The 13,535-nt window shown below is 52.2% G+C and overlaps 5 protein-coding genes across 5 annotated transcripts; 1 reads left to right on the top strand and 4 right to left on the bottom strand.

The window, feature by feature from the left end:
- Positions 1 to 475: 475 nt before the first annotated feature.
- Positions 476 to 872, bottom strand: N7482_010578 (uncharacterized protein; the record flags this gene model as incomplete). Its single annotated transcript, XM_056692702.1, has 2 exons — positions 476 to 717; positions 782 to 872. The coding sequence occupies 2 exons, from the start codon at positions 870 to 872 to the stop codon at positions 476 to 478; spliced, it is 333 nt and encodes a 110-aa protein (XP_056538659.1).
- Positions 873 to 1,766: 894 nt separating this feature from the next.
- N7482_010577 (uncharacterized protein) lies at positions 1,767 to 4,607 on the bottom strand (the record flags this gene model as incomplete). The annotated part of the gene is made up of 7 exons (XM_056692701.1): positions 1,767 to 1,905; positions 1,962 to 2,165; positions 2,310 to 2,389; positions 2,447 to 3,245; positions 3,296 to 4,068; positions 4,122 to 4,531; positions 4,580 to 4,607. The coding sequence occupies 7 exons, from the start codon at positions 4,605 to 4,607 to the stop codon at positions 1,767 to 1,769; spliced, it is 2,433 nt and encodes an 810-aa protein (XP_056538658.1).
- A 301-nt stretch (positions 4,608 to 4,908) lies between these two features.
- N7482_010576 (uncharacterized protein) lies at positions 4,909 to 8,739 on the bottom strand (the record flags this gene model as incomplete). The annotated part of the gene is made up of 3 exons (XM_056692700.1): positions 4,909 to 8,197; positions 8,282 to 8,578; positions 8,630 to 8,739. 3 exons carry the CDS (start codon positions 8,737 to 8,739, stop codon positions 4,909 to 4,911), a joined length of 3,696 nt encoding a protein of 1,231 aa, XP_056538657.1.
- A 609-nt stretch (positions 8,740 to 9,348) lies between these two features.
- On the bottom strand, positions 9,349 to 10,947 carry N7482_010575 (amidohydrolase; the record flags this gene model as incomplete). The annotated part of the gene is made up of 2 exons (XM_056692699.1): positions 9,349 to 10,407; positions 10,477 to 10,947. 2 exons carry the CDS (start codon positions 10,945 to 10,947, stop codon positions 9,349 to 9,351), a joined length of 1,530 nt encoding a protein of 509 aa, XP_056538656.1.
- Positions 10,948 to 11,346: 399 nt separating this feature from the next.
- Positions 11,347 to 13,287, top strand: N7482_010574 (uncharacterized protein; the record flags this gene model as incomplete). Its single annotated transcript, XM_056692698.1, has 4 exons — positions 11,347 to 11,529; positions 11,586 to 12,265; positions 12,321 to 12,780; positions 12,847 to 13,287. 4 exons carry the CDS (start codon positions 11,347 to 11,349, stop codon positions 13,285 to 13,287), a joined length of 1,764 nt encoding a protein of 587 aa, XP_056538655.1.
- Between the last annotated feature and the right edge of the window lie 248 nt (positions 13,288 to 13,535).

Raw genomic sequence — 13,535 nt, 5'->3', positions numbered from 1 at the left:
TGGGGTCTGCGCACGCTTTGATGGGCAGTCTGTAGTCGTGAAGCCACCGACAGGAACGCGGCTGATGTCAGTCCATCTTGCAGGGGGATCCATGGGTGAGTGACCCTGCAGCAGACTCACTTGGCTCGGCCGCTGCAACGCTGATCGTACGCTTCCCCACAATTTCGTTGGGCTCCTCATCCCTCCCCATGTCCCATTCTCCATTCCTTCACTGTTGGCGCTGACCCTGGCCTATTCAGTCTGCACGCACCGTGCACCATGCATCCCCATCCAAAACGCCGGTGCCTGACGGGTGACGTCTAATTCCCGACCGAGCTAGACGGGCCGGGCTCTCGCCGCCGGCCTGCGCGCCCATCACTAAGGTCGACTAGCAACATTGCAAGGACACCCGCCCGCATGCGCACCCTCGGATTCAACCGACAGCCCTGGGTTTCCTTCCCCACTGGGCGCCGCCAGCTGGGGCCACGATGGGGTCTCACATGACCCGGGCTTCCTTGCGTCCAGGAGGAGCTGCGTCTTCACAATTGCCCACTCCGCGCGCCGTCCCGGGACGGGTTGTGGGATGGTATAGCTGGATAAGTTCGACTAGCAATGCACTTTCCGCGTCCAAATCCCAGCCCTCGCTCGCACGTTTCCGGCCCTGCTTAGTGAGATTCTCGCCAGATCCGCCGGCAGGATGGAGAGGAACGAGGGCATTCTCCTTCCGACAATATCGAGCTCTACCAGGAAGCCATTCACATGTTCAGTCAGTTGTTGCAGATGCGGGATCCCAGAGTCTTACGGTGATGTCTCGAAGTGATGTCGGCCCGAGCCCAAGACTGGCGTTCCGCCTGGAAGGATGCACGGCTCTGTTCGACGGGTTTGGAATCCATGGCTTCGGCAGCGGGCAGCTGCAGGCGGTATTCTGGTGCGACGTACGCATGTGTGAGAATTGGATAGTACGCTAGAAGTTTCCTGGATGGGTTGCTAACTTGGGATATAGATTTATGCGGTACCCTGATTCGTGTTAAGGGAGAATAGTGATTGTCATACTTTGTTCCTCTGTTTAGATTTGTACATACGACCATAGGGTGTGGAGAACAGGGCTTCCCGTCCGCTCAGCCGTACTTAAGCCACACGCCGGCCAGTTAGTAGTATGGTGGGTGACCACATGCGAATCCTGGCTGTTGTATGTTTTTATTTATTGTTGATTGTTGGAATTTGTGATTCGTTGGGACGAGTGCGTTTGCTACGTTGCTCTTTAGGCGCTTTAGGCCCCTTAACCTGAACGCTCGGAACGCCCTGAACACCATTACTGTGCAGTTAAACCAGTCTCAGATGGTGCGAGCTGAGAATTTCATTCAATTTACTTCTCAAAAAGACAAAGACAAATCCGTCGACAGCGTACTCAATCCTACTTGGTGAGTACAAAGTGGCGATGAGCGACGTATAATAGAAAGAGAAAGCTAAGTGACCTGGAACTCATGGTCGGTCACAGTACGTTAAATGCATCACGTTGGGAATAAAGCAGGGAGCAGAAACTTGGAACAGATCACAAAGTTCGGGAAGCGATGAAATACTTGGATTAGAAGAAGCTTTTGAAGACCCTTCCCTCCCTCTTCTTTTTCTCCTTCCTCTCTCTACCTCACCCTCACCCTCTTCTCTCCTTGTTCCTTGTTCCTTTAGTCACTACACATCTTCCCTCTCAATCAGCAGTGCGCATCCTGACACTCTCTGCTCCCACTCCCCTCATCCTCACAACCTCTGCTCCAATATCCTCACAACATCTACTCCTTGGCTACCATGTATGGAAGGGTGAGAATATGCGTAGCTAGCCGGGCAGGTTGCATCTCATCAACACCACTTGAAGTGGTGGGGAGCACAACAGGGGTACCGATAAATTGGCTGCTGTGGGTCGGGACACCTCTTTTTGACTTGTTAGTAGGGTAGTTTAGAGTGGAATGTAGCTACTAGGAGCTCACAGGTAGTCACTGTGACCTATATCATCCGAGCGTCTGTTTGACGCAGTACCTGGGCTCGTAACCGGCACAAGCGGGGTACTCGCTGGGGTAGTGTTCGGGGTTGGGTTTTGGGAACTCATTATCCCTGGTTGATGCTTTTGGGAGCAAAGGGTGTGCGGATGAGGAGCCTTGGGAGTAGATGTTGTGAGACACTGCATGTGAACCCTGCAGTGTCTCATGGAAACAGCCAATCGTTTTGTTTTTAACCGATGTACGATGTACAATACAACATGATTTCACGCCAGCTACACATTGCCGCGACTTCTCCTCCAATCATCCACTATTCCGGCATATACGGATGGTTCGTACACCCCCGTGAGCTCCGTCACGAAACCCCCTCCTAAACGGTGTGGGTTTAACGCTAGATCGTGCATGAGCATATCGTTATACTATCCTACATTGTTAGCCCTGACCAGGATTGACCGACCGCAAGAGGATATTCTTACATGGATAGCATCGACCTGAAGACCGGAGCCTGTCAGCGACCCGAGTACCACATCTTCAGATATGGCCTTCTCCATGGCGGTTTGAGGCATCCGTTCGAGAGCAAGGCCCATGGGCCGGGTTGGCGTGTGTGCTGCAAAAGTTTCATCGAACCCTCCAGTCAAGAATGCAGCGACCCAAAGTGCTTGGACCTCAGCGACAACCGCAATGGTGGATGTGAGCACGATGCCAATGGCTGCAAAGGAACGATCTCCCTCCGCAACCAGCTTCGGGGCAACCATGCGACGGAAGAGGCGATACGGGATAAGTTGATTATTTCCGGTCCATGTTGGCGCGTCTCGACCTGCAGGTGCACACCCAGTCGCGGACAAGGTCTTTCTCACCAAGGCGATTGACTGCTCGTCTAGAGATTTCCAGTGTTCGATTTGCTCATTGACTTCCGCATCCTGAGGAAGCTCCGCATAATCGGACGACTCGCTGTTTCCAATTGTGGTACCTGTTTCGGAACGGGATCCCACTAACCCTGCTAAACCTAGCTCGACACGAAAGCTCGGCGGGTCGAACTTGATGGGGACAATAGGCTTATATCCAGTCGCATGAACCACGAGGTCTACATCATCAAGGCAGGTATCACCGCCAAGCGATACTTGGATACTTGTTGCCTCTTGGCCCTTGTCCTGTGCCTTCGAGGCCGTTATTTTCTGAATGCCAGATCTGTATATTTTCACATGTGGTAGCCTGATCGTGTCCCAGAGATCGGGCTGGTTGGCGATGCCAATACTGGAGGCACACGAGACGACGCTATCGACAATTAGATACTATCCACACCCACAAGCAGATCACAATCTTACCCATTGCAGGGCCGAATTGATTGCATCTTCGGTTCTGACTGGTAATCCGCAAATTGTTCAAAGTTTCGGTCCACGGAGCGCCAGAACCAGCGAACACACCATCGGCCCAGAGGATTGCCGTGGATGAGACGGAACAGCCATGATCCTTCCACACGTAAGCCCCAGCTTCGGCCTTCTGCAGTGTGATATAGCGACACCCGCTTGGGGATCTCGTAGCAGCATGGGTCCAGATAATGAAGCAACCTGGTGCTGGCTGCTCTATCACTTGCAACAACATCGCCATTCGGAAGCGGCGAAGTTGGCGGTGCCATCCATGCGGGCCCTGCTCCGTCTTTGCGGATGACCCAATTCACCGTGACTGGTTCCTTGGGCGCAAACTTCAGGTGCAGTGCAGGATCCTTACGATGTAGAGTTGCGAAGAAATGGACCAGGTCGAAGGCGGATTTCGCGCCTCCGTACACCACTACAGAACATAGTGGTGCGCTGTGGTGTTTACTCTGGCCATCCCCTTGTGTTAGCTCTTCCAACAAGGGCAGAGGTTGGTATCCTAGATTTTTGCGAGCCCAATCACCAATGTCCTTCGCGTGGATGACAGACGTGGAGGTCTTCGTGTCTACCGGAGATGAGTTTATCACCGGCGTATTCGGCACTGAAGTCAACCCTGTGGCCAAAATCAATTTGTCGCAGATGATCCTCAAGCCACGCGCCGGGGTCGAAGTAATGTTGACCTGGAGTTCCCACTCCTTACTATCAAGCCTGCGAATACTCTCAACCTGGCCACTGTAAGACGAGGGACAGAACCAGAACCAGCCAAATATGCACTCACCCTCCAGTTCAATCGGATTCGCTTCTTGAGGTCCCATTTCTGAGCCCAGGCATGCAGGTAACGGTTAATCTTCCAGCCCGCGATAAATTGCTGCCCCGCGCTCGCCGCTTCATCCGGGACCACGTCCGACAGAGGCAAGTCACTAAACTCATACAACCCATAAGAGTTCTGACTCAGTAGGTTGGGATAAAGACGCTCTTCTGCCCAGGTCCCTCCAATGTCTGATGCCGCATCCAGCACGAGGAGACAACATCCGGGCATATGCTTCACTGTATGTCTGATGTCGGAAAAACAGGGTGGCACTTCATCAGCGGTCTCGGTGGTTTCGAAGGTCTCATCCTTGTGGTTCTGGTTATCGTAGGTGCCTGAAACCTGCAAATACGTCTTTGCGGCGATGAGACCGTACAGGCCTGTGGAAATTAGCCAGTGGATTCTTTGTTGAATTGACGGCTACTAACCGGCACCGACTATCACCACGCGATCCATGTGGCAGGCCGGTGGGATGCCAGAACACACACACACAGAGAGAGAGAGAGAGAGAGAGAGAGAGAGAGAGAGAAGTTGAGCAGAGTTACAAGGTTGGATTTAATTGGAAATAAAAATGGTGGAAATGGTCAAGGACCACGAGCAAGGGCCGGTCTTGATATTGTTCTAGGGATTGTTCTGGTGGGGCCGCCGGCACGTCCCTTCAATCGCTGCAATCACTTGAATCTCTTTCCCGTCACCAAAGCAAAGCCGCACCACCAAACAGTTCGTTTACTTGGGATAATTTTGCTTCCTGAATCTGTTACATGCACACGCATATCTCCGCAAGCGTGGGGGTGGGAGGCGTGTTGGTCCTTTTCACCAGCTGATTGCCACACACCGGACAGCTGTTAGTCTGCACAGGCGGGCAGAATCTGCATATATTGAAATATTCACACGAATAGTACGTTTCTTCGTCTGAAAGGCGTCCTAGGCAAACATCACAGAATCGATGACTTTTCGGTTCTAGGGACGGGGAGTCCACGCTTGATTCCGCACTGGATTCCCCACCTGGATTCAGCTTTGGAGCTTTGCTATCAAGGAGCCGCTTGATCTTGTGTAGCTCCCTCTTCTCGGCCTCGACCGCAGGGGTCAGTCCCCAGATGTCGGGACGGCATCTGTCAATCTTTGGCAAGTCGAGTAGCAGTTGAACCATGTCTAAATGACCTCCACAGACAGCATAAAACAGTGGTGTTCTGCCATACCGATCCGTGGTACCTGGTTCTGCTCCAGCTGAAAGCAGAAGTCTTGCTATGGAAGTGTTCCCACTGGCACTCGCCATGTGCAAAGCAGTTCGACGATAAACATTGAATTCATCCGGATTGCTGTCCTCTTCAAACAGAGTCCTGACGGCTACTTGATGGCCACCCTCGACGATCGCCGAGGGTAACTGTTGCGGTCCCGAGCCTGGAGGGCTAGGATTGGCACCTTTGTTTAAGAGAAGCCTTGACACAGTCTCATGCCCTCTCCAGGTAGACATAAACAATGGAGTGTGGCCCATTAAATCAAAGACGTCAAGTTTGGCAGCCTTGTCTAAGATCATCATAGCGATGGTCTTGTTGCCGTCTCTCGCTGCGATGTGCAATGGTGTCTGTCTGCTCCGACTCATAGTATCAGCACGGGCCCCCCTGTCTAGGAGCAGCCTGACAATTTCCACCCTATTTCTCTCTGCAGCCAACCGTAATGGGGTCATGTTGTCGTTGTTTCTGGCTTCAATCTTGGCCCCATAGTCTACCAGAAGCTTGACTGGTACCTCCCAGCCTTGTTGTGCAGTTCGGTGCAATACAGTTTCCCCATGCTTGGTCTTGGGTTCAGTGTTAGCACCCTTGCTCAGGAGAAGCTCGAATGTGGCATTGTGTGTTTCCTGGTTGACCAATTCGTAGGAGAAGTATTCCGTAATCCTGAGTAGCGGCGTTTCGCCTTCGTTATTGGCTATGTCGGGGCTTACACCTTTTTCCAAGAACAGTTTGACGACCTCCAAGTGGCCGTTTAACGCTGCATCGTGTAACGGAACATCGCCAACCCCAGTCTTGCTTTCGATGTCGGCACCTCTGCTCAACAGCTCCCTGATGATAGTCACATGACCGCTTGTTGAAGCCTCATGCAATGCACTCCTGTCACCGTCTCTGGGATTGTAGTTGGCGCCTCTATCTAGGAGCAGCGTGGTCACGGACTCATGGCCGTTGCTCGCGGCGATGCATAATGGAGTCTGATATCCTGAATACCTCATTTCAATGTCGGCGCCCTCATCCAGGAGTATCTGGGCTATTCTCACATAACCTTTACGCGCGGCCACATGCAATGGTGATAGGCCATCAGTGTCTGGGAGATCAACTGTGGCGCCCATATTCAGGAGCAACTTTACCATTGATTCATGCCCATGACATGTGGCCACGAACAAGGGCGTCTGTTTCCTCGAATCTTGGATGTTCACGTTGGTTGGATTAGTCTCAAGAAGCTTTTGCATCAGAAGCTGCAGGTTAAAATAGGCAGCAATGTGTTCTGCCTTTATGTTACTCGTTTTGGGATCGGGCCTCCAATCCAGAGGCTCAAACCCGCAGCGGTCATATCCAATCAATTTGGTCTCGGTCTGAAGGAAATTCAAGAGTATCGACCGGTTTCCAGGCGCCTCTCGGAAATGATGTCCCCAATTAAGAGAGGCGTAAGTGTAAAACGGGTATTCGGCAGGGATGTTTTCAACCTCTTCTTTGGCCTCAAATCGATCTTCCTCAAATACGTCGTAGCACAGGTAGGTCAAACAGCTGTCCGTAATATGGCTAAAAATTTCGGGAAACCAAGTCTTCAAGGTGCGTTCAAAGTACTTCTGGGTGGTGTAGTGGACGAATTTCACTTCGGTCGTTTGTTCATCGACAAGAACCAAACCACAGCAATACGAAGTCAATTGCTCGGCGTCGGTGATATTGGTCTCATCGAATTCGGTAGTTTCAAACTCAATCGCCAGTGCGTGTTCAAGCTCGGCAATTGTCAGAGCTCTTTTCGCGTTTACGATCCATCCGATGGTTTTCTTTGCAAGGCCAAACGCATTTGCCCCTTGACGCTCGATTCTGCTCACAGTTTCATTATAGGCATGATCTGAAGCGTTGGACTCAGAGGCAGTGCGAAACTCTTCTAGCATTCTTCGGATCCCCTTTTCGTTCGACTCGTCTAGGAGAAGATTAAAATAAAGCCGAGCAAGAAGAAACCTAAGACAGATTAGGACCACGTCACTGGAACAGCAGATAAATTCGTACATCTCTTTGGCGGCCTTAGTAATACTGTCCTTGATCGCCTGTTTCAATTTCTCTCTTTTGCGAACAAAAGACGGAAGGTCATTCAGACGTACGTCAACATAGTACTGAATGTCCTCACTGCTCGCCCGTATCTCCACCGAAGCAGATCCCTCAAAGTGGGCTGCAATCTCCTGGTCTGGTCGGGATGTGGCAAGAAGATGAAAGCCCTCTTCCTTCTGCAACCGAACAAGCTGACGAAGAAAGGAATTACGAATGGTGTGGTTACCATCCGCAATTGGACATTCATCTAGTGCATCGATTACCACAAAGGCTCTGGCGCACGAAGCAAGGACAGATCGCAATTGACCGATTATCTCATCCTCCGATGGTCTGGTTGATTGTGTAGAGTATTTTTGGTAAAATGATTTGACACTCTCCGGGATCGAGGTTTTTCGTTGCACAGCTTGTCGCAGAAGAGCCGAGTAGAGCTCAAAAAGGGTATGTTGCTGCCGATAATCACAAAAGAGATATGCGATTACGACGCCATCTGGATTGGGAAACCTTTGCTCTAGATGATCAATGATGATTGATGAAAGGACTGTCTTTCCAGAGCCTGGGATCCCCGGACAGAAGAGAACCTGCTTTTCACCGCGGATCCATTGCTGGAAGTCCTCTGTTTCCAGCAGCCATATCCCTGTCCCCTTTTGATGAGAATTGAATACTTCGCTTTGACGTAACGAGGGGCTCACTGGACTCAGCCAACCCAGGATCTTGTCGCGCTCATGATCGTCCTGTCTGTCATTGAGAGATTGAATTCCATGCCTAGTTTCCGAGAATGTCCATTAGAAAAAAGAGTCCTCTGGCTGGACCCAGCTGGAAGAGCAGAATAGAATACGTTCGACATACTGGTTGGCCTTGCCTACTATGAGATTGAGCAGAGAAATATTCGCGACGATTCGAGATCGAAAATTGTCTATCTCTGCTTGGTCCCATCGGATCCTTTTCCAGGCCTGCCGCACCCTGCCCGTCCACTCGGGAGATGAGTCCTTTGCGAGAATGTGAAACTTTCGTAGCCTCGAGTCAAGATCCCGAAGAACGTTGTCACAGCTCCGGATGACTTGGTTCACATCATCCCTTTGTTCGTCAACTTCCTCTTCATCGAGGTCGGTGATGCGGTTGAGTACCAGAATAAGGGACTCGACCCTGCCACAAGTCATTAATATGTCACCTCACGATCCAAAATCCAACACTTACTCTTCCGTAATGGCTTTGTACTCCCTCGGTGCTTGCGCAAAGCGGCCTCGCAAGTCATTTGCTAGCTGCAAGACCGCCAAGAAATCACCAAGACCGAAGCCAAAGCTCATGATGTTTCAAGGAACAGATCACGCCTCGGGTTGGCTGCAGAAGCTTGGGGACAGTGAATGAGCGGGTTGGGCGGACACAAACATCCCGCTAGAAGCGGGGTCGGCTACGAGGCAACAACAATTAGGCGAGAGACTGCCCAAATTGACCAGCCTCGTGGAGTAAGTCAGCATACAAATCCGACAAGCTAGCTACCTAGTCGTCTACACTGAACGTGGTCTCTAATCGAGCCAGCCACTCCCAAACACCGTGCACTGGTGATGTGGCCTTCTGGTTGATTGCCAACCTGTCTCATGGGAGGGTGATCGAGGTGGGGTCCACGAGGTGTTGGGAGTAATCAAGTTATCAAGTTACGCGAGAATACAACCTGGGCGGAACTGTCGAACTTCATGTAGCACGATTGGTATAGGCTTGTACGGCAGGTATCCAATAGGACCACGATGATGATCAGACTGATGAATGATGCTAGCGAAGAACAGAGGGTCGCGGTTGAGAGCGACGGGCGCACAGCTGCCATTTTCGGGGCGGAGTGTATGAGCCAGTAGAAGCGAAAAACACATGATCCTGCTGCATTCTCTTGCAATATGTCTTCCTAAGACGAGCGCCCCAGTTCAGATATACGACCACCCTTTCATGAGTTTGCCTCCGATCTCTTGCCCAGGCTTTCGGCCGTGGTTGCCGCGCTGGAGAAGGCCCTCAACCGCCTCCTGAGCCATGCGAACGATCTCCCTTTCTTTCTCCCTGCCTCCTCTCACCAATCTGCCTTCTCGGACCAAGACCACCCCATTCACCATCGTTGTGTCTACGTCGCGGCCCGTACATCCATGCACAACCGTTGTCACAGGGCTGACCGCGTTTCTGGAGGATCGGTTGCTCCACGGGGCTGCACCAAGTCCCCCACCCCCGTACGGATCTACTACCACAAGATCCGCCTTTTTGCCTGCCTCAAGACTTCCAACCTCATGCTCGAGCCCCAGCGCCTTCGCTCCGTTGATTGTGGCCATCTCCAGGGCGACCTCGGCGGGAATCAGCCTGGCATCCCGATGGACGCCTTTGTGAAGGATCCCTGCCAGGTGCATTTCTTGAAACATATCATAGTGATTGGCGCAGGGGGCGCCATCAGTACCCAAAGATACATTCACAGGCGATGGTGCGGACAGCATGGCCGGCACGGGAGCCACTCCGGATGCCAGCTTGAGATTTGAAGTGGGGTTGTGAGCCACCGAAGTATGAGTGCTTGCCAGCAGTGGGATGTCAATCTCCTCGTCCAGATTGACCATGTGGGCCAGCACTAGCCGATGAGAGAGCTCATCATGGCTCTGGGCCGACACTGTTGTGGCTGCACAGAGCTTCGCGTTCCGAACGAACTCCATAGAGCTGCAGAGATATATATCTCGGTAGATCTCTCGATCTCGTGGAGCTTCGGCACAGTGCATCGTTGCCGATATGCCATTCTTAGCGCATGTCTCGCCCAGCTCACGGTAATACGCGATTGATGTGCCCCGTGGTGTGCCCGCGGCTGCCCACACATGGATCCGACCATCGTGGCTCTCGTGGTGTCTCTCGTGTGCTTTCAGCAGTTCTGGGATTGACATGGCAAGGAGGTCCTGATCCCTCGGGTCGGTGATTGACAATTGTCGATTCGTTTCGGTGAACTTGACGAGCTTGCCCTGGTCGGAACGTGGTCCATTATTAGTAGGCCTTTTTCACTGCCGCCGCAACCGATATTGCAAGCTCACAAGGCATCCCCTGATTCCCATCTCGCCCACCACGTCGCAAATCGCGTCGAACCCCGCCCGGTAGGTCAGCATCGGGTCCAAGAAGCATGTGGTCCCGGTCTTCAGCATCTCTGCCATTGTCAGGCGTGCTGCCCGAACACCATCATCACCTTGGAAAGATGCTTCCAGTGGCCAGATTGCGTCGCATAGCCAGTTGTGCAATGGCAGATCCTCTGCCAGTCCTCGGAGGAGAGACTGAACGAGGTGAGCATGGGTGTTGATTAATCCTGGAATGATGATCTTCCCATCGCAATCAATTACTTCTGTCTGGGCGGGTAACTCATCCGGAAACGGGCACTTTCCGACCGTTGTAATGCGGTCGGCATCGACGCGGATGTAGCCATCGAGGATGATCTCACGTCGTTCGTTGACCGTGATGATCGTGGCGTTGTAGAATAACGTACATTTGGCAGGAGCCGCTATCGTACACATGATGAGCGCGCAAACGACCGGATCTTTTCTCTTCTCTACTGGTGAACGAAAATACAGGTATATAAACTCCAAGTTTCCAAACATGTGAAGGTTTTCCCAGCTTGCGTAGGTCAGACGCAATCGCTCGGGTTTCCCCAGAATCTCGGCCGACGCCAAGCCATCTCGCTTGCTTATCAGTCCCCATGGGCCCTTGATAACTTAGCGTGGCTGGGGTGCATGATACAGTCAGAGAAGATATGATGCAAAAGATAGAGCTATCTGTATGTGATTGTTTTGCCCTGGTCGACGATGTGGTATATATCGGACGCGATCGACGCCCCGTCACGCCGACGAGGTCACAGACAATGCTAGCGCAGCCAACAGCCGAAATCCAGGTTCTCTTGATCCCCGCTGACGGTCATGGATGCGACACGGAAGTTGCCGGAGAAGGAACGGTCCGAGATGCCGGTCACTTCTTTTCTTGACACATTCGATGCGGGGGACAGGGAGTCACACATCCTCGAGATTGCGCCCGCGGCCGAGACCCGATTGCAATACCTTCGCCGTTACTTTACGAGCTGGGATGGATGGATTGGCAACTACGTACGTGAAATGAGACAGGTCGATCGGATATTCGAAACTAACGTCGTCACGACAAGGACTATGCATATCTGGTGACTCCGAACATCTGGCCGCTGAACCAAAAATACAAGGATTACCAAGCGCCCTTCTACGGGTTGAACGACGAGGTACCAATTCTTCTGACTATTATTCTGGGGCTGCAGCATGCTTTGACGATGATTGGATCGGTGGTATCACCGCCTCTCGCCATTGCCAGCGGTGCATTTTATCTTGATGCGGAGAAAAGCCAGTACCTTGTTTCCGCGGCTTTTATCACGACTGGCATTGCAACCGCACTCCAGGTCACTCGGGTGCACTTGACAAAGACTCCTTTCTACATTGGAACTGGTCTCTTGTCTGTGGTCGCCCCGACATTTGATGTGTTGGCGATTGCATTTAGCTACGCAGAAATGCGCTATGCGAATGGGACTTGTCCTACTTCATCCGATGGCTCTAAACTTCCATGCCCTGATGCTTGGGGCGCCATGCTGGGCACGATTCTGTGCACTGTTTGGATTCAAATCCTGTTGTCGTTTGTGCCACCGAAGACTCTCAATCGGATTTTCCCGAAGCTCGTCACGGGAACCCTTCTACTACTGGTCGGGGTGTACCTGATATCCAGTGGGATGGAAAACTGGGGTGGCAGCTCCAACTGCGACGGCGGATCTGGATACTATGCACTGTGTCCCAACACTGCCGCTCCAAAGCCCTTACCTTGGTAAGATACTACATTTGGTAACCAAAGGACCTCACCGGCTTACATGAGAAACCAGGGGAGATCCGAAACTCATTGGCCTTGGCTTCAGTGTTTTTATCACGATCATTTTTGTTGAGCTCTTTGGATCACCACTCATGCGGTCCGCGTCGGTCGTCTTTGGCTTGGCCGTGGGATGCACAATATCTGGGGCCACCGGATACTGGTCGCGTGAGAATATCGACGCAGCCCCTGTCGCAACCTTCCTCTGGGTCGAGACTTTCAAACTGTCGGTAGATGGTGCATTGGCTTTACCGCTTCTGATTATGTTTATCTGTGAGGCTGTCAGCTGCATGCCTGATATCCTGGCCACTGCCGAAATCTCGGGAGTGGACATCGACGGCATCGAATTCAATAGCCGAATTCAAGGCGGAATTCTGTGCGACGGCGTGGGCAGCCTGGTCAGTGCCTTGGGGACTGGCTTGCCAATGGTCAGTCAAGCTGGAAACAACGGAGTCATCTCTTTGACGGGATGTGCGGTGTGTATTTTTTTCCCTCCTCAAATGGGTAAATTCTGGCTTTTGCTAATTCAAGACCCCCTACAGAGCCGCCGAGCGGGCTGGTGCGCCGCCGCCTTTCTGATTCTCATGGGCATCTTCGGAAAGTTCGGAGCAGTCTTTGGATCCATGCCTCCGTCTGTTCTGGGGGGAATGCAGGTCTTCTTGTATAGCACTATTGTTGTGGCGGGCATGAAGGTACTCAGCTTGGTTGAGTTTACTCGGCGGAACCGCTTCATCCTGACTGCTGCCCTTGGCATTGGGTTTATGGATATTGTCTCTCCGCGCTGGTTTGCTAAGATCCTCGCATATGAAGGGTCGAATGTACGACTGCAAGGCTTTGAGCAGGGAATCAATCTCATGGTGGAAACTCCTTTCATTATCGCGGCAGTGGTCGGGGTAGTTCTGAATTTCGTTCTTCCTTACGATGGGAGCAAGAAGGTGGGGCGAGTGGAAGAGCGTGATGGCCGGCCGGCCCTTCCTACTTGACAAGTACAGGGCCACTATTCAACAACACACAGTACTCAATCATAATATCTGCTACGCATTCCTTTTTCTTTATCTTTTTCAGATCAGGTCCACTACGCATAATACCGCCTTCGTCCTCGTCGGTAACCGTATGTTGCGTTCTGGCATTGGGCTAAGCCAGAGGCGGGCCGTGAGACGGACCGTGTGGGCGCGCTTCTCGTTGCCGGCGGGCGGGGGACGGTCCGTGGAAGATGAGTTACCCTGGCCCA

The sequence above is a fragment of the Penicillium canariense genome (assembly GCF_028826845.1).
Source record: "Penicillium canariense strain IBT 26290 chromosome Unknown utg000008l_segment0_segment0, whole genome shotgun sequence".
Classification (NCBI taxonomy): Eukaryota; Fungi; Ascomycota; class Eurotiomycetes; order Eurotiales; family Aspergillaceae; genus Penicillium; species Penicillium canariense.
Note: the sequence above shows the minus strand (reverse complement) of the source record. Positions and strands in the feature narration are given on the sequence as shown.